Below are 20,995 nucleotides of genomic sequence, written 5' to 3' on the forward strand. Positions count from 1 at the left end.
TCGTCCTGGAGACACTATGGATGTGGCCTACTTTGTATAATGATATAAACGATGTGATCCTGAAATCGTTCATGCAAGTAGAAGCATTCTATACAAAAGAGTTTTGCATAAGACCGGATTACAAAATAGTCACTTTTTCTTTATAACGACCATTTACTGTTAAAACTGACTATTTCAATTCGATGACATGGGGCAACTCAATATTAATCCTAAGCTAACTATGATCTCCTATTTATTTATTCGAGATTAACCTTTGATCTGCATAGGTGAGAGTAGTTCAGCAGCACTACTAAAAAAACCTCCCAGCACTACTAAACAAACCTCCCATCTTGGGGTTAAGACCAGGTAGATAGCTGGGTACATAGTCCTACAAGATGAAACTCACTACTATCTATTTTAGGGTTAGCAGATTGGTTGTTCCCTTAAGTATTGATTCCTGGTCTTGAACAAAGGGGTCCCGCCATCTCATAGCCAAGAGGAACATGGTTTATTAGAGGATCAGGGGGAGCTGCAAGATGTATTTATAGGGACAAAACGATAATTTTGATTCAAATGACCTGTGAAGGATCGACTTATTAATTATGATTAAATTTTGTTTCTTAATTTAAAAACTTTTCAAATTTATATTTATATTCGAAGGTGGACTTGAACTTTCAAGTCTAATATCATATATTACTTTTCCTAAATCTATTTTTTTTATATATATATATATCCTATTTTCTACTCATCCAAACTAAATAATACAATTTTTAAATAGTTTTTACCATTATCTTTGTTATAATTTTGTTTTAAACATGAAATATAATATTCTTACCGATTCTTCGTATTTTTAAATTTGAAATCATCATTATCTTTATTTTAGTTTGGTTTTAAACAAGAAATATATAGGGTTTATTTCATCTTTACCAATGAAATCGGCCTAAAAAATATTAATTATGAGGAAAAAATGTATAGACAAACTAGTTAAATGAACCTAAACATAATGTGTATAGAAACCATTAAATAAAATCATGACATTTTTACTTTGGTTAAAACCATAACCTAGGAATTGAAAATGGAATATCCAACTCATCAGACAGAAGATAAAATTAATAAAAATCCCCAAATTCCCTGTCCAAATCAAACCAAGAAATAGAGCTCAATCAGAATGATGAACAGTGAACCTGTAAACCATAACATGTTCATAACTCTCCCCTGGCTTCACAATCTGCGAAGGAAAATTAGGATGATTCACAGAATCCGGAAACCCTTGAGTTTCCAAGCAAAGCCCTGCGTATTCCTTATACACAACCCCTTCTTTCCCTTTCACATCCTTCAACTGATTCGCCGTATAAAATTGAACTCCCGGCTGATTACTCCATAGCTCCATCTTCCTCTCTGAAATTCTCCCTGTAACCTCCGCCACTTTCTTCAAATGCTCACTCTCAGTGTCGTCCACCACGTAATTAATGTCGTATCCGCCGACTACGCTCTTAATCTGTGACCCGATCTCTCGTGGGGTTGAGAAATCGAAAGGGGTTCCGGCCACTGGCACGATTTCACCGGTGGGGATGAGCTCGGTGTCGACGGGAGTTATGCTTGAGGCGAAGAGTTTGATTTTGTGAGATAGAATGTCGCCGCTTGAATGGCTGTCTAGATTCCAGTAAGAGTGTTGGGCCAGGTTTACTGGGGTTGGTTTGTTTATGGATTTTGCTTCCATTTTTACTCCTAATTTGTTTGTTTCTATGAACATGTAAGTTACTGAAACTCAAAGATCACCGGGAAACCCTGTTTACACAAAAACCAAACAAAACCCTCCATTTGTTCATTGTAATCCTTTAATTTAGGGTTTAAGATTTACGGAGTCCGACCTTGTTCGCCATCGAAACTGTCATGGGTGAATGTAATGTGGTTGTCCTTCACATAACTCTCCACCTTCCATATCACATCTCCGAACCCTTTCTTCCCACCTTCACATTCAAAATCTCAATATAAAATCAATTTTCTTAGCATTTTGATTGCTTTTAAATGTTCATGAATTTGAGTTAACTACCTATTAAGTAATGTAAACAATTTGAGTCATTTGGAGTTCTCAAATCCCGGTCCCAAGAGAGAGAAGCACATGTCATTACAGGGCAGTTAATAGATGACAGGAATAGGTGACAGTAGGAGTTTAACCAGGAAATAGATGACAATGAATAGGTGACAATACAAGTTAATAGATGACAATGAAAAAGATGAATTCACAATTAGAAAGGAAAACGTTGGGGGAGAGAAGGGAAGAAAAATGTTTTTAGATCGATGAAATATACCATGGAGCAAGTTCCTTCCATCATTAGGAGTGAGTTTATAAAAAACACCATCGATACCAAATTGAGCTCCTCCAATTCTATTTGCTACACGTCCAACGATGTTTCCAAAGTAGGTAGTATCATTCTGTCAAAACAAATGCATAAACAAATCATACCCTTTTATTCATTTTTCTCTTTTATACCAGAAAATCACAACAAAAAACGCAATTATCTCACTCGAAAGTCATCAATTGAAGGGAAAGAAAGAACAATATCATCCAACTTCCCTAAAACAAATAACGGAAAAAAAATTTAGAACTATATCATAATGTGTTGAATGCAAATATAAATGGGTAATGTTAAGAAAAACAAAAACAGAACAAACCATTTTTATCAGGAAGAATAACAGAGAGAATGGTAGCACCATAGTTGGTAAATTTAATAGAAAAATCTCCCCTTCTCAATTCATAAACTCCCACTTCATTTCCATTAGCAAATCCAATGGCTGCAACCACTAAGAGAAAGATGAATGGAAGAACTTTGGCCATTTTGAAGAATAGAACAATGTGTCCTGATGGGTTAAACTTAAACTCAAAGGATATTTATATAGCCAGATAGAGAGATGCATCTAATTTTGAGAGAAGGAGAAGATAAAGTTGGTTGATTTTCTTAACCATTTTGTAGATTTGAGATAGAAACAAAATCAAGTTTGAGATTTTATTTTTCAAATGGGTTTTCTTTTTTTTGGTTGAAATTTGAATCTACTTTGACCTATTCTTTCTCGCTTTTTTATTCAGTTTGTATTTGCCATATATGTTTTAACTAAAAGCCAGAAAAGATAAAACATTTGCCATAAATGAAATTGGGATGTGCCTGATGTTTTATTAATATCCCTAGTTTAGTTGGACTTTATCTTAAGTTATATACAACTTGAGATATGATTTTTTTTTCATTTTTTCTATTTTCTTTCTTTGCTTCAATGTTCCAGAATATGATATCTAAGATATGAATATGGTATCTTAGATACGACTTTAAATTCTAGGAAACTTTTAAAGACCCTCTGGAAAAATCAAAATCAAGATCTTGAAAATGATAATGAGTAAAATCTAACAATATAACTCAACAATTGATCGACATATATTTCGTTGGTCTTCAACTAATAGGTTAATATTATAGCATATTAGACACAAAATTAAAAGCTCATAAACCTATTAAAACACTTTAAAACTTGAGGACTTATTAAATACAACACTAGTTTAGGAACTTGTAATTTAACCTTTTAACACATGACCAAATGAGATTAGAACCCAGGTTTAAAATGTTGATATCGACGGAAATATCAAAGTCTCAGTTTTTTGAAAATGTTCATATTATAGAAAATTATAATAATAAATTATTTCTTTTAAGTACAATAGGCATAGGAGAATTCGAACCGCATCTCTCATGGTCAATAACACTATCATATTATGCTAGTTTTGGCATAATAACAAAAATTTTAAAAATAAGAAATTAGTAAATAAATATTGTATGTTTTTTAAACAAGTTAAATGCTTATTATTGATTTTATATTTATATTAGTGGCATTTTGTTGCGTCTCAGTTTAAATTAGGTGATAAAGCAATTTTCTATCGAACTCTAAAATCCTTTTATGATCAAATTTTAGTCGTTCAATATTTTGGAACGTTGGTTGTTAACATTTTATGTCACCTTCATTTTGCTTAACAGATTCTAGATACAACTTAATCAAATAGTTAACAAAATTTTAATAGTAGAGACGAAAATAAGCACTTTTTAAAGTTCAAAGACTAAAATAATCATTTTTGAAAATTTAGGGACCAAAAAGAACAACATTCAAAGTTTAGGGATCAAAATAGAGTTTAGACCATTTTTTAATGTTTCATCAAATTTTTACGATATAATGAAAATGTCGATGTCAAACTCATGGAAATGTGAAAATATCATATATGTCAATGAGAATTTAGACTTTTTTTTTTTTAATGTTATAAACAATTGATTAATTCGAACAACATAAACCAAATATAATTTTATGACATAGCTATTGATTGACATGAATATTTGATTTAGATATTGATTGAATATATAATCAAGAATAATAATTGTTTACTTATTATAGTTTTACTATATGCTTAAGATAAGCTCAATTAACATTTAGGAGTGAGAGATTCCAATCTTCCAATCTAAAAATGATTGATAATTTCAATAGTATATACGAGAAAAAGATAGATAATGATACACTAATATTTTATTTCCTCCATGCTATCTAAACCAACATATATCAAAATTTACGAAAATGTAAACGATATTTAACCATCAGGCAAAGGAATAATTATAAATGCGTAGAAGTATACGTGTAAGTTCTTAGAGAATCTGAAATATATTCAAACGTATAGAGATAAAAGACAAACGTAACAGTGGAATGAAAATTGAGAGAAATAAGGATCATGAAAGAACATTGAATGCTTGAGCTCCTCCAGCAACCTTAATAAAGACATCCTCCAATGTTGCGTCAGCAAGCCCCCAAGCAAAGACTGTAAACCCACTCTTTGCATTCTCCACCACTTGAACTTCTGTGTTCCTGAGATGTGGTAGATCTTGCTAGCACCAGGATAGATATTCTTCACCAGGTTCTCGACGTCGTCATCGTGATTTGCAGATGTAGTCATTATGAATACATAAGATCCTCCATACCTACCTTTGAGCTGTAAAACACAATTTAAGTATGGTCATGAAATTGACAAATAAAGAAAGCGAGAAAACATAAACAGTAAAGATCTATACATAGATTTATAGAAGCACCGTGTCTTTGAATTGGGATTGAGAAAATCATAGAATTGATTTGTAGAAACATTAAAGCCGGACATTTAATTAAGGGAATTTAGGAAAAATGCTTTTGAAGACCAAATTCTTCAAGAACCTCCGTGAAAATCCTCTGCACGATCAGGAAAAAAAAATGAACAGCAAGACTGTAATGACCTGATCCTTACACATTATGATCCGACCGCTACGACATGCATACTTAGACTTTTCTATCATGAGATGAGTTATGGTGAAAATTTCAAAGAACATATCTAAATTTTATTAATTTGATAGAAAAACTATATAAAAAGTTTATTTATCAAAACACCAGGATCTATAAAACATTAGCGTGGTGGTACAAAATGCATATGCCTATAATAGTGAGTTTGATTGTTGGCTATTTGAGCGACGTCCAATTCTGCCATCTACGCTGTGTCCTTACCTTCAAAGTCTATAAAAATATAGGATGAGTATATAATACACCCAGTAAGTAGTTCTCATGTAGGGTAGTGACCAAATGCATAATCACAAGCAACATGTCATGAAAACATATGGTTGGGACCAAAAACGTATAATAACAAGTGGTGGTCGGTTATGCTTCCAACATAAATCTCTCCACCCTGATAGGAAGATGAGGACCTAAGCAAAAAATAACCCATCTGATGATTAGCGGGTCATGCAGTCAGTAGGGACAGAGTCGCATCCAACATCAACCATTAGCATAAACGTAATATTGGACTAGAGAGGTGCAACCATACATACCCTGCTAGTCCCTAGCATAAACATAACGTAAGATTAGGCCTGGAGGGGTGCAACCATACATGCCCTACCAGCCCTGGAAGCATAAATTTCTCCGCCTGATAGGAAGATGAGGACTTAAGTGGAAACTAACCCATCTGATGATTAGCGGGTCATGCAGTCAGTAGGGCCAAAGTCGCATCCAACATCAACCATTAACATAAACGTAAGATTAGACTGAAAGCATAACTTACACCTAATTAAAACTTGATTTTAACGTAATCGTGAATAAACATAATGCATGGGGTCCCTTGTAGAGAAACGTGTTCTAAACATGTAATGCAATATAACAATTAACATAACCATGCAACATAATAAAGGTACACTACCATAGAACACTTAAAGAAAGGGTGAGATAAACTACTTACTGTGATCTAGTTATTCCTTATTATTCTTTATGATTTGGGCAAAAATTTGGGCAACACCTTACCCGAGATTTTCTCTTTTAACCTCACAGAACTTCCTTACTGACACTTACTCTTTCACACGATTCTTTGTTATTGAGATTTTTTTGAGAATGGGTTAAATCTTCAGGCAAAGGGTCTTATTTATAGTAGTTTTGAGCTCTTCTTAGTGTGAGAAATCATCGTACAGGTGGCTTCTTTAAAATTACTTAGGGTTTAAGGATTCCTCTCAATAAGACACCTAATCTTGGCTAACGTTTGACCTTACGTCATCATTCTTTGTTTGTTTTCAATTTTAGGTTTTTTCAATGTATAATCTATAAGATCGTGGCCAAATTCAACGTATAATCCACGCTTCTGTCCAAATCTCGCTCTCTTTGTTCTCAGAATCTCGCTCTCTTCAGCTTTCTCACTGGTTTGGCTCTCGCGACTCTCGCTCTCGCTGTTGCTGTCGCTGGTCACGCTCTCGCTTCTGCTCCCGCTCCCACGTTCGCTCTCACTTCCACGCTCGCTCCCGCTCTCGCTTTCGCCTATTGTCTCGCTGAGAATCTCGCTCTCTTTACTCTCGCTCTCTCCAATTTTCTCTTCAATTTTCTCTCCAATCTCGCTCTCTCCACTCTCACTCTCTTCAATTTTCTCTCTAATCTCGCTAGTTTTCACGTGTGGTTGCCTTCACTACTTCTGGATTCCACTTCCTCTTTTTAACTCTTTCAAATTTTTAGAGTATATGAGCAATTAATTCACCTCCAATTCTTCCAATGAGCAATGCCCAAACAAAAAGTTATCTACTGCCCGTTGTCTCCTGAATTAGCTAACGTCCAACTTCTAATTAATCCTCCATGATTCTGCTCCCTTATTCATTATTTTTGGATAATGAATAAATTTCCAATTAATCCAATAAATTTCCAAATTACAATTATTCATTATTCATTATTATTATTATTATTATTTTCCTTCTAAATTTCCACCCCTTTAAATAAAATTTCGTCCTGCTTAATATTTGACATTTAATTTCCTGTATGCGTATAAATCTGGGTTGTTACAAAGACACTACCAAAAGGACTTTCCCGCTATGACTTCAACAAGGAATTGGAATGTGGGATCCAACTTGTTTACCGTGAATTACTTCTTTTGAATTTGAGAGAGAATATAGAGAGATGTGTTTTAGAGAGTGGGAGCTTTTTAGAACCAATTGATTCTGTAATTTTATATATTTCACAAAACCAACATGAAGGAAAAATTAATCCTTATTAATATAAAATTTTCTTAAATAATTTAAACATTCAAATTATTCCAAAATTAATTGATCCTTGTTTTATCCATAGTGAGCTAGCAGGAGACCTAATGGACCTACAGATTAGAAGCTCCAATGATTCGAAATTAAATTAATTAAACTCTTTAATTAACTTAATTAACATTCATTAATTGTGTGTCACTCCACTAAAAACTCACAGCTGCACTCTTTGCACTCTAAATATATTTCTGTATCTATGGATATAACCAGTCATCAATAAGTCGACCCTTCATGAATTTTTCATAATTACAGTTGAGTCAAAATTACCGTTTTACCCATGTAATTATATCTTTCTCCTTAAGTCCCACTGATTCTCTAATGAACAACAGGTTTATGATCTGCTATAAACAAATCTCTCTCGAACCAATGCGTGGGAGGGACCTCTTGTTCAAGACCCGGAGTCGGCACTTAAGATAGAAATTCATCTACTTTCTCTGAAAGCGGGAAGGAGTGAATTCCACTTTAAGGAGTTGTGTTCCTAACTCCCTACTTGGATAAATCCCTAAAATGGTAGGCTTATTGAGTCAGTGACAACGACCACTCTCACCCATACAAATCAAAGTATTGCCTTCATAGACAAGAGTCTATAACCTACTCAAGATTGAGATCGAGTCACCTATAGTCATCCTATGAAATGCTAGTCTCTTCAATTAACGATGTTATAAAGAGAGAATAAAATATTTCATGGTTCGATCTTATACTAACATTTATAAAGTTGGTTGTATCCGCAGTGTCATCAGGATAATGCACGCAACCTTATTCATATATTGCTAACCTGTTAGGTTATTACTTGCACATGATCCACTTGTATGTCTGTCACATATTGTTCAAGCTACATAAAATAACCATGGATCTTAACTTATTGGATTAAGTTAATGCGTTCTAAATGTCGAATAAAATATTTCTTATTTTAATAAATAAATAATTTGTATTTACAAATTACAAAATACAAGATCCACGAGATTTAAGACACTAAATTCAACAATCTCACACTTGTCCTAAAGCGAGTGGAGTGTACAATACATATAAAATAAAGTATAATATAATAAACTAGGCATATTCTATGTTGGGTTTTATGTCCTAAAACTCGCAGTTTGTAAAATGATAAACATTTTCTATAATCAATATACTTGTTATTGATTTTATAAATTGTATGAAAGTCTAAATCCAATAAATTAAGACTCGTGACTATTGTATGAGTACTTGAACTTTATGTGGAGACATAAGAGTGGATTAGGTTGGAGTAAATAGTCAAAATGATCTATGATACATGAATAAGGTTGGGTACCTTATTCTAATAACACCATTGGATGCGGCATATTCTGTAGTTGTTACAAAGAGTTGTAAAGTGCTACATACAATGTAATCCTAATTCGTACATGTTATTGAAGGAACTCTTATTCAAGAGTACCTACAAGCGAAAGCGTATCTTTCCAATTCATTGTGACTGAATTACCACATATACATTCAAACATACTTTCATAATGCTAAAGAGGTCAAGAAATCATACCAGATGAAGATTTCTTCTACGTAGTGAGTCTGAAGCCCAACCGTCTACCTCAAACAATCACCACTTGGACAGAAGGAAATAGAGAAGACAACAACACTTAGAGCCCTCAATATTTTTGGAGTGAGAATCCAAAATGTGGGCTTTGTTTGGATTTGGTAGAGGGAAGAAGGAAGAGAAACCGTACATAACGATCAAGCAAGTGGGAGGAGAGGTTGTCTATCACATAGACAAGATGCATGATCGTTTAGGTGAAGTATACGTTCGTGTAGGAAAAGTAAGCGATCGTCTAAACGATCGTTTAGGAAAAGGTCAGTGATCGTATAAACGATCGTGTAGGAAAAGGGTGAGCAATTGTCCGAACATTCGTAGGAAAAACTATGCGATCGTCTATACGCTCGTTTAGTAAATACCGGGAGCTAAACGATCGCTTAGGAAAAAAGTAAACGATCATTTAGATAATAGCGTGCGACGGTGTAATCTGTATGCAATCACTTAGCAATATCGTATATATAAGCGACCGTGGAGTCACTATCGTATAGGCACTGATTTTAAACGATGACTCTATCTTTTCACAATGTCTGCGCACGTCAAGATCAATACACCGTCTGCTATTTATAATGCACTCATTCGTTATTTAGAAAAAAAAGAGGCGCCTTCCAATTTTATTTATAACCATCCAATGAATGTGATCTTATCATATTCATAACATATAAATTAATATCATATATTAATTATAATATTTTCCTCTACTAGATATAAATCATGTTTATATCCAATTTCCTCCAAATTAATGTATCTCATACATAAAGTTAAGTATATCATATTTAATTAATTCGTTCAATTATATCATATATAATCGAACTCCCTCTTGTTAATTTGAACATGTCAAGCTGACCCAAAAACTGATTCTTAACTTGTATCCAAGCTACCAAGGGGACCTTATGGATCTATGGCTCGAAGCTTCAACGGTGTGTGAACAGCTGACTAAACTCTTTAGTCACGATATCCACCATCTGTTAACTGCCAGACATTCCACTAAAGATCGACAGTTGAACTCTTCTTGCCATAGATATATTTCTATGTCTATTGGATTTAACCAATCATCAGTACGATGACCCTTCACAAATGCTCGTAATTACAGTAGGCTAATTTATCGTTTTGCCTTTGTAGTTACATCTTCCTCCTTAAGTACCACTGATCCCTCTAATAAACAATACAACATAGTCTTACTATGTGTGAACACCTCTCGGGCCATGAGAGGGTGCATGGCACCACATCATTCAAGTCTCGGGATCAGCCATTAAGAGAGCAATCTATCTACTTAACCCTACATTGGGGAAAAAGTGAACTCCATCTTGTGAAGCTGAGTTCTCAGCTCTCAAATCAGACGAATCACAGAAATGGTAGGTTTGAGTCGGTGTTCTGGCCACTCGTACCCATGCAAATCAAAGACTGCCCTCAATAGCAGAAGTTCCAAACTAACTCAGGATTGAGGTCATGTTACCTATGGTCATCCTAGTCAAGTGATGTTTCAGTCATGAACGGTGTTATGTGATGAGACGTTAACACTTCGTGGTCAGGTCTTATACAAACTCTTTGTATAGGACGCTCCCGCTCGCATGTCCTCTACACGAATGATTAGGATCGGACCATCTGTGACAAGACACAACACTTGTGGCCATTCCACAAAGCGGGCCGCATCCATAGCATTACCAGGATAAGGTTTCCCTCCTATATCCATATACTACAGATCATTTTAGTTATCACTCAAGACATGATCCACTTGTATGTCACCACATACATGCTTAAGTTACATACAGATAACCAGGGATATTAAGTTTGTTGGTTTGTGATAAAATAAAAAACATCTAAATATGCAAAGTCAAGTAGTGAAGTAAATATCATTTATATTATCATCACAAGTGTTCGTACAAAGTTGTTTACAAACTACTGGACACAAGACTTTAGGGCACAAACCCCAATAGTTATGACATGAAGAGTGGGGGCATCCTATGCAATGAGTTTGCTGTTAAAAACATTCTCAGGTATCTTCGGAGAACGAAAGATTATATGCTCGTGTATGGTCCTAAGGATCTGATCCTTACTAGATACACTGATTCTGACTTTCAGACCGATATTGATTCAAGGAAATCAACTTCGAGGTCTGTATTCACTCTTAACGGAGGAACAGTTGTGTAGAGAAGCATCAAGCAGAGTTGTATTGCAGACTCCATAATGGAAGCTGAGTATGTAGCTACAAGCGAAGTAACAAAAGAAGCAGTATGGCTAAAAAAGTTCCTGACAAATCTGAAAGTAGTTCCTAACATGCACCTGCCTGCCACTCTCTATTGTGACAACAATGGAGCAGTTGCAAATTTAAAGGAACCATGAAGCCATAAAAGAGGAAAGCATATCGAATAGAAATACCATCTCATCAGGGAGATTATACATAGAGAAAATGTTATTGTCAATCAGATTGCTTACCAAGACAACTTAGCTGATCCATTTACAAATGCCCTCTCGACTAAAGTGTTTGAGGGTCACCTAGTAGGACTAGGTCTACGAGTTTTGTATCACTAGGGCAAGTGGGAGAATTATGAGTATTGTAATGCCCTAGTTTATTGTGTTTGTATTTATGGATATTGTAATGCCCTAGTTTATTGTATTTGTACATTTTATTCTCTCCATGTAAACTCAACATTGTATATATTTGTATATATTGATCCACTGGAGTTTTAGTCCATGTGGGAGTATAGTTGGGTTTTATGTCCTAAAACTCGTAGTTTGTAAAATGATAAAAATTTTCTATAATCAATATACTTGTTATTGATTTCATAAATTGTATGAAAGTCTAAATTCAATAAACTAAGACCCACGACTATTATATGAGTACTTGAACTTTATGTGGAGACATAAGAGTGGATCAGGTTAGAGTAAATAGTCAAAAATATCTATGGTACATGAATAAGGTTGGTTACCTTATTCAGGTAGCACCATTGGATGCGACATACTTTGTAGTTTACAAAGAGTTATAAAGTGCTACATATGATGTGATCCTAATTCGTACCTGTTATGACATGAGGAGTGGGAGCATTCTATGCAATGAGTTTGCATAAGATCAGGACCAAGAAATAAGTCACTCTTACTTTATAACGCTGTTTACTGTATAAGACTGGCTATTTCGCCTAGATGACCTAGGTAACTCGATCTTAATTCTGAGCTAACTATGAATTCCTGTTTATTCAGGATTGCTCTTAGATTTGCATAGTTGACGGTTGGCTCAACAGCGCTGACTTAATAAGACTTTCATTTCAAGGGTAAGACCGGGTAGGTAGCTGGGGACATAGGGTGCAAGACGGAGTTCACGCCTACTCGATTTAGGGATAGGAGACAGGTTGTTCTCTCAAGTATTGAATCTAGGTCTTGAACAAGGTGCCTCACCCTCTCACTGGACTGAGAGTGTTTGACTTAGTGATGGGATCACAAACCACTTGTTCATTAGAGGATCAGTAGGGACTTGAGGAATACGACGTAATCCTGGGGGTAAAATAGATATTTGACCCAGCCGTTATTACGAACAATTTGTGAAGGGTCAACTTGCTGATTATGGTTAAATAGTGGACATAATATATCTACAGTGAGGGGAGTGCAACTATGGGCTTTAGTGGAGTGGCCCATTAGTTAAAGAATGGAGATTAATTTGGTGCAATGAGTTTAGCTAATTAATCACGGATCGTTGGAGCCTAGGATCTGTAGGTCCGCGACATCCGCCTACTAGCTCGTAAGAGATTAGCTCTAGAATAGTGTGATAAGTTAATTTGAATCGTTCAAATTAGGATTAAGGGAGTTAGTAATTATATGAGACATAGTTACATGTTTAATTTGAGAATTAAACGAATAGGAGAATTTATATATTTAAATATTATTTAAATATATAAAGATGGATATGTATTAAAATTAATTTAATATTTGATATTAAACTAATTAAGTTTTATTTAATAATTAATTTATGAAATTAATTAAATTTTTCATTCTTAAAATCAAAATAGATTTTATAAAATCAAATTTTTATTTTTGAGATAAAATTGAAAAGGAAAAGACAAAACACACAACATGGAAAAAGAAGTTTTTCCATTATCCATCTTTGAAGTAGCTCACACAAAATGCATTTTCCTTGCCTTGTCTTCTCCAAGCATGAACTACAATCATGCAAGTTTCTCCTTTGCATGTTGATCTGCAATATAATGAAGAGATTGGAGTGAAAATCGGGCATGCAATCTATAGAGAATTTGAGAGAAAATTCGGGTTGAAGAAAGAGTTCTTCAACAAGATTACTACAGTGAGCATTTCTCCTTTATCCCTTGATTCAAGCTTGTTTTGAGTCTCACAACTCAATATAGACCACCAGGAGAATAGTGAAGAAGATCTTGAGGTGGTCTGCAACAAGATTTGGAGAAGAAAGTAGCTGAAGAAGGAGCTTTGAAGAAGTTCTACAAGAGGTATGTCTTGAAATTCACTTGTTTTTCTGCAAGAGCATGCTTAATATTTTGCCAAAATTAGTGAATTTGAATGCTTAGATGATCTTTGTGCTTCCCCTGTTGTTGATACAATCCTACATTCTATACCCTATAATACTCTTAATTTCCCTAGACAAGATGATTCATATCCCGTAGACCCAGACTCTCTAAGTGACTCTCATTAAGTTTACCTGTGAAGGTCTTCGTAAATAGATCAGCAACATTGTGCTCCGAAGCAATCTTCATGACGATCACATCTCCTCTAAAGGAAATAGAACACGAGATTTCTATGAGCAGTAGAAAATAGATCATTCCAAATTACAATCATGAATGAACATTACAAATTACAATCGTAAACTCAAACAAATGGTTATGTAATCATTACAGAAATTACAGCATGATAACTACAAATGAACAAGGAAAATGCTACGAACATTTGTAGACTCGTCTCCACACTTCTTGCTCACGAATGCTCGAACATAGCAACCTCAAATCCTCGAACAACATGACCGCAACACTGCACGAACACTTTACGATCGAACTCAACAATTGCCTCAGTCACGAACTCCCTAACAGCACGAACGACCTCCGCAGAACCTCGACGGTGTCCAGTTGTGTATGACACCACCAAGAAGGTTTGGTATTCCCGAGTGAGAATCCAGAGAGTGGGCTCTGTGTGGACTTGGAATGAGGCAGACAAAAGAGGAGACAAAAATCCTGTAACAATTGGGCAAGTGGGAGAAGGCTGAAACCTATTATATAGGTCGATGCCAAATCGGTTAGCAAAAGCTAATCGATCATCTAGCAAAAGCTAAGCGATCGTTTAGCTCATCGCTTAGTATTGTGTTTGTCGCTTACAAACACTACACGATCGTCTAGCTCGCTTAAGCTGTCACTTTGTAAATCTGTATTTACTTGACAGCTTCTGTGAGATGTTTTTCCGAGAGAAAATCTCCAAATTACTTTCGCGAAACTTACTAAAATTAGGAAAACAATTTTCCTTTTATCTTCATGGTTACCATGAACCACCAATAACCTTCCACTCAATTTATTATTAGAGAAAAATATTTAATTATCCAATAATTAATATTATTATAAATATAATGATAACCAACTTATCATACTATATTTATAACCTATAGTCTTAATATTTCAGCTCATGAAACATATAAACCATAGGTTTTTTTCTATTCCATGGTACTTAATGTAAATGTCATTTACTTTAATCCTCCACTAGATGTATCTCATACACCATACGACCATATCATATATAATCGAATTACCTTTCGTCAATTTGAACATTTCAAATCAATACAAAGAACAGATCCTCAACTGAATCCATTGAGCTACCAAGGGGACCTTATGGACCTATAGTTCAAAGGTCCAACGGTACATGAATAACTAATTAAACTCTTTAGTTACGGGATCCACCATCCGTTAACTGCTAGACACTCCACTAAAGACCAACAGCTGAACTCTCCTTACCACAGATATATGATGTGTCCATCTCAACCAATCATTAGTGCGACAACCCTTCATAGATCGCTCATAAGTACAACTGGGCCAATAACCGTTGTGTCCCTGTAGTTACATCTAACTCCTTAAGTATCACTGACCCTTTAATGAACATAAGTCATAGTCCTACTATGATTGAGACATCTCTTCCAAAGAGAAGTTGTGGTCACTATGTTCAAGCCACAAAATCAGCTCTTTAGGGAGCAATCTCTCTACTTATCCTTGCTTCGGGAAGTGAGTGAATTCCATCTTGTGGATTGAGTTCACAACTCCCAGATTAGACAAGTCCCCAAAAAGGTAGGCATGTTGAGTTGGCAATCTGGCCACTCTCACCCATACTAATCAAAGGACAGCCCTCAAAGGTAGGAGTTTCCAAAACACTCAGGATTGAGGTCGTGTCACATATGGTCGTTTAGATGAGATGTAAGTCTCTAGTATCAATGTCATTATATATAGAGTCTAGTCATCTCGTGGTTCAGGTCTTATACAAACTTTTTGTATAGGACACCCTCGCTCGCATGTCTTCACATGAATGGTCAGGATCTACCATCTGTAGTCATTTACAATACTCTTAAACCTCTACAAAGCGGGTCGTATCCGTAGTGTCACCAGGATCACCTTAATTCTTATACTATAGACCTATTTAGGTTATCACTTAAGGCATGACCCACTTGTATATCACTTATACATGCTTAAGTTCACATAAGATAACCAAGGAGCTTTGTTTATTGGATATGAGTAAATGCCAGAATTAAATAAAAATTATTTTATTCATCAAATAATGTGTATCTTTACAAAACAACGAGACTTCGGGAGAATTAGGACACCAATCCCAACATCTTCGTTGCACAATCTCCCGTATGAGATGATATTTACACCTAATATGTCTTCCTCTCTTGTGGCTTTGAGGTTCCTTGGAGTTTGCTACAGCACCAACATTATCACAGTATGAGGTGATCGACATTGACATATTTGGAACCACTTCCAAGTCTGTTAAAAACTTACTGAGCCAGACAGCTTCTTTTGCAGCTTCACAAGCAGCTACATGCTTTGTTTCCATGGTAGAGTTAGCAATATAACCTTGATTGATGCTATGTCATACTATAACCCCTTCATTAAGAGTGAACATTGATCTTGATGTGGATTTCCTAAAATCCTTAATAGTCTGAAAATCAGAGTAAATGTATCCCGTAAGGATCAAATCCTTAGCACCATACACAAGCATATAGTTTCTCATTCTCCTAAGATACTTGAGATATTTTGAACCGCCACCCAATGATCAAATCCTTGATTGGATTGATATCTACTGATTATTCCCACTGCATAGAAAATATCTGACTTAGTACACAACATGGCATATGTGAGGCTACCTACTGCAGATGCATAGGGAATCTATCTTATCTTCTCAACCTATTGAAGGTGTCTTAGGACAATGTTCCGTAGATAAGATGATTCCATGTTCGAAAGTTAATAAACCCTTCTTGAAATTTTGCATCGAATATCTGACAAGCATTTTATCGATGTATGATGCCTGAGACAAGGCTAGAATTTTGTTCATACAATCTCTAGTGATCTGGTTCTCTAGAACAAATTGTTCTTCACCAAAATCTTTTATTTCGAATTGAATAGTCAACTATTTTTTAACCTCAGTCAATAAGCCTACATCGTTCCGAATGAGTAGAATATCATCCACATACAATACTAAGAAAACTACTGAACTGTTGACGATTTTCTTGTGTACACAAATTTCATCAATATATTGGTCAAAGTCATAAGATTTGATTGCAGTACCAAATATTATATTTCAAGATCGAGATGCTTACTTCAATCCATACATGGACCGATTATGCTTGCAAACCTATTACTTTGGACCCTGGGCAACGAATCCCTCTAGTTGTTTCATGTAGACATTCACATCATGATTACCATGAAAAAAGGTAGTCTTAATGTCAATTTTCCATATTTCATAGTCATAATAGATGACAATAAACAGAAGAATACGGATAGACTTTAACATGACAACAGGTGAGAAAGTTTCATCATAATTCACTCCCTCGACCTGGGTATAACCTTTTGCCACTAGTCTAGCCTTAAAGTTTGGCACCTTTCCATCTACTCCTCTTTTCCTGTTATAGATCCATTTATAACCTATAAGTTTTACCCCATCAGGTTGATCTACAAGATCCTTGACTTGATTGAAGTACATGGACTCCATCTCAAGATTCATGGATTTAATCCATTCATCTTTATCCATAGCACCCATTACCTGGTTATAGGTAAATGGATGATCGACGTCATCATCTGGCATGACGACTTAAGTTTCTGTAATACCCAAATAGTGGGTAGTTAGGTAACAACATTCCCACTACTTCGAGACTCCCTCAACTCTTGAGAATGATGTGTTTGACTAGATGAAACAACATCAACACTACTCGTTGAAGTGCTAGGTTCTTCAACAACTTTTGTTGAAGTTTTGAGTAGTTTCATTGGAAAACTCATTCAATACAATTTTGCTTCTTGGTTTATACTCCCTAATGTTGTCTTCCTCTAAGAAAGTAGCATTTTCGATACAAATACTTTATTCTCTCTTGGATCATAAAAGAGACCACCTCTTGTTTTTTTTTAATAGTCTACAAATAAGAATAACTTCGAACGTGGTTCCAATTTCTTTGGGCTAGCCACTAGTACATGGGTCGGACACCCATGTCGCCACGTGCCCGAGACGACGCAGAGCGACCGACGTCCTTAAAAATAGTTAATTTAAAGAAAATAAAATAGGAGTCGCTACCAATCCTTTTTATGATGTGATTGGACACCAAAATAAAATGAGTAAATTTTAATTAAAAAAAGGGTCTACAAAAACTAGAGTTGAGTTCGGGTCGTTTGTGTATGGAGAAGTTGTTAGCACCCCACAACACCCTTTTAGAAAACAACGACCAAATTTGAAATCTTGAATTGCTTTATTCCTTAAATAAATTGGTTTGAGAAACAAAAGTTTAGAAACAAATGTCTTATCATGTCCCTCATTCTCCAATATTTTTTGAAGTAATGATCCCTAAGATATGTGGAATAAACTTCCATCAATTAGGCTACGGTGGAATTGAGGAATAATTTCTCACCTCAAGAATATGAGAAAATATTACCTTTTCCTAAATTCCATCCCAAGAATAAGGAAAAGATTTTTATTTGAAATATTAATTAAATTCATTTTTTCTTGGGATCATATTTCGAACTCTCAAAGCTATGATTCCTCACCTCAAAAATTTTAGAAAATCGAACTCCCAAATTTTCTAGATCCCGTCGTAGGTTTTTTTTTTTTTTTTTAGAGAAATGGCCATAAAAATAATTTACTAGAAAAGTGATTAGAAAAACTTTTGAAATTATATATTAATTTTATTTTATGTTTAAAAACACAAAAGGTTTAATTTAAGGTAAATTTTTAAATGACTTAAAGAAAAGTTTATGAAAAGATTTAAAAGGATTGGAAAGATTTTAATTGAAAATCAAATAATAATTAATGTGAACATTATGTAAGCAAAACATAATTTAAGAAATTAAAATTATGAATTAAATAAATATAAATAAACATATTAAAAAATTTATGAAAATATATTGGAGATTGATATCAAACTCCCAAATAATCGATTCCCTACCTCAAGAACTCTAGGAAATCGGATTCTCAAATTTCATAGATTCCACCGTCATATTTTTTTTAGAATGTAAATGAGAATTAATCATTTTAGTATAATGACATTTATAACATAACATGAAAAATATTGAAATAATAATACAATAAAATATTGGAAAATAAAAGGACTAAATGCACTATGTAAAATAAAATGAATAAATATTAATATAAATAGAGTACATAAATAGAGACATGGAAAAATAAAGTATTTAAATAGAGATATGAAAAAAAAATATGTTAAAGTTTGAAATAAACCTTTTTAAAATAAAAGTTTAAAATAATTTAAGAAAAATGATAAAACTTGATTAAAACTATATCTAAAAAAAGGAAAGAAAAAAATAGAAAATAGTGGATGGTGAAGTGAGCAGTGGATTCTACCACTGCCATTGAAAAAAAGAAATGTTAAAAATTAAAAACGGATGGGATAAGTAGCAACCCTGATCATGGTTAACTTAAGTGTACTAAAATATATCTACAATGAAGAAAGTGCAACTACTAGGTTTTAGAGGAGCATCCTTATAGTTATCGAATATTGGTTAATTCGGTTAAAAAAGTTTAGTAGGTTAATGTCGGATCGTTGGAGCTCATGATTTGTAGGTTCATTAGTTCCCTCTACTAGCTGACTAAACCTTAGATTAATGTGTCGGGAGCGTTTGAAATATTCAAATTCGATTCAGGGAATTATTAACTATATACGATATAATTAAATCAAATTAAACAGATTGAAGAATTGGGAATATTTAAATATGATTTAAATATTGTATACATGAATAGGGATTCATGTTTGGGATATGTGTTTCATTAATTTAATATTTGACATTAAATTAATTTAAATTTTGATTAAATTATTTAATTAATTATTAAAATTAAATTTATTTTATTTTAAATTAAAGAAAATTCAAATTAATTATGACTTTTCAGAAATTTATTTAAATTAAATAGAATATAAAATTTGAAAGTGGAAACTTCCCACATTTCTAAGTTTATCTTAATTCAACACCTATTTTCCATTAATTTTTTTTTTTTTTTTTGTGTTTCGTAGTCAATTTCTCATGTATTTCATTTGCATGATTTTGGTTCATAAATATGTAAGTTTAATTACTAGAACAACTTCATGCAAAACAGAAAATTGATGAAGAAATTGTGATTTTTCTCTGGAACATACCAAAGTTCTCCAAATGCCAAAAAAATCCTTCAAATTTCATCAAATTTGGATCTCACAATTCAATATAAGGTCAGAGTATAGTAGAGAAGATCCTTGTGGTAGTGTACAACAAGTTTGTGAGGAGATTTTCATCAGTGGATTGGATCAATAAAGAGTTCTACAAAAGGTTGTACTCTAAACCCTAGTTTCTGGAAAACTATGAACATGCATGCTTATTTGCTAAAATTGATATTGTTAGAGTGCTTATAATCCTAATTGCTTCCGCATGTTGAATGTCAACATTATTAACCACAAAATATATTTGTTTGGCTTTCTCTCTAAACTATTGGTATCCGAAAAGCATTTTATGTAATTTTGTTTGGTTGTAAAGTTGGAGATTTTTATAAATTTTTGGTGATCATAGGCATTGTGTAGTTTTGGAACATATTGTATAGCATTGTTTGATTGTCAAGCTATTGGAGATGATTTTTGAAATTTTGGTAGAACTTATACATTTTGTTTAGGTATGAAACATGTTGCATAACTCTATATTAAAATCCAATTGTGAATTAATCATCAAAATTGAAATGATATGATAGATTATATTCTCTGGAAGGTCTTTGTTTTCATGAATATTTTGTAGAGAAATTAATTGAAATAGAGAATAAGAATTATTAGTATTATAAAAATAATTTATGTAGGATTTGGGTTTCATATTTTGCTAATAGTTTGTTGCAAGTCATATCAGATATGATGTCAGTGTTAAACTGACATCGTAGTATACAACAATAACAAATATGAAACGACATCTAAACACAACAGAATCAATTTCAGTTCACAACTGCCATCCATGGCCCATATTATGTCGATTAGAAACTGACATCGTACCGAACTGTCATTGTAGTATGTATGATGGCAGTTCCTAACCACCATCATACAAAATTGTTGGGAATGTCCGAAAACTCGTGTAGTTCGTAAATCATGAAAACATATTCTATTTTAAATAAAAGTATTGTTAAAGTTTTTATTCAATAAAAG

At 33.9% G+C, this 20,995-nt stretch overlaps 1 protein-coding gene and 1 pseudogene across 1 annotated transcript; both read right to left on the reverse strand.

Annotated features, from left to right (window-relative positions):
- Positions 1-1,138: 1,138 nt before the first annotated feature.
- Positions 1,139-1,747, reverse strand: LOC150037625 (uncharacterized; annotated as a pseudogene).
- Positions 1,748-1,836: 89 nt separating this feature from the next.
- On the reverse strand, positions 1,837-2,818 carry LOC150037626 (uncharacterized). Its single transcript, XM_090310961.1, has 4 exons — positions 2,656-2,818; positions 2,508-2,557; positions 2,292-2,415; positions 1,837-1,949 (listed from the first exon to the last, which is right to left on the reverse strand). Exons 1-4 carry the CDS (start codon positions 2,816-2,818, stop codon positions 1,837-1,839), a joined length of 450 nt encoding a protein of 149 aa, XP_090167087.1.
- Between the last annotated feature and the right edge of the window lie 18,177 nt (positions 2,819-20,995).

Source organism: Benincasa hispida, chromosome 2, assembly GCF_027475165.1.
Source record: "Benincasa hispida cultivar pf3 chromosome 2, pf3_genome.v1.1, whole genome shotgun sequence".
Lineage (NCBI taxonomy): Eukaryota > Viridiplantae > Streptophyta > Magnoliopsida > Cucurbitales > Cucurbitaceae > Benincasa > Benincasa hispida.

Excerpts from the sequence above, each read along its gene's own strand:
- LOC150037626 (XM_090310961.1), bottom strand. The coding sequence starts at position 2,818 with ATGGCCAAAGTTCTTCCATTCATCTTTCTCTTAGTGGTTGCAGCCATT. Across the intron at positions 2,558-2,655 it reads TATTCTTCCTGATAAAAATG|GGAAGTTGGATGATATTGTT; the intron begins GTTTGTTCTGTT and ends TATTTGTTTTAG. Across the intron at positions 1,950-2,291 it reads TGGAAGGAACTTGCTCCATG|GTGGGAAGAAAGGGTTCGGA; the intron begins GTATATTTCATC and ends TTGAATGTGAAG.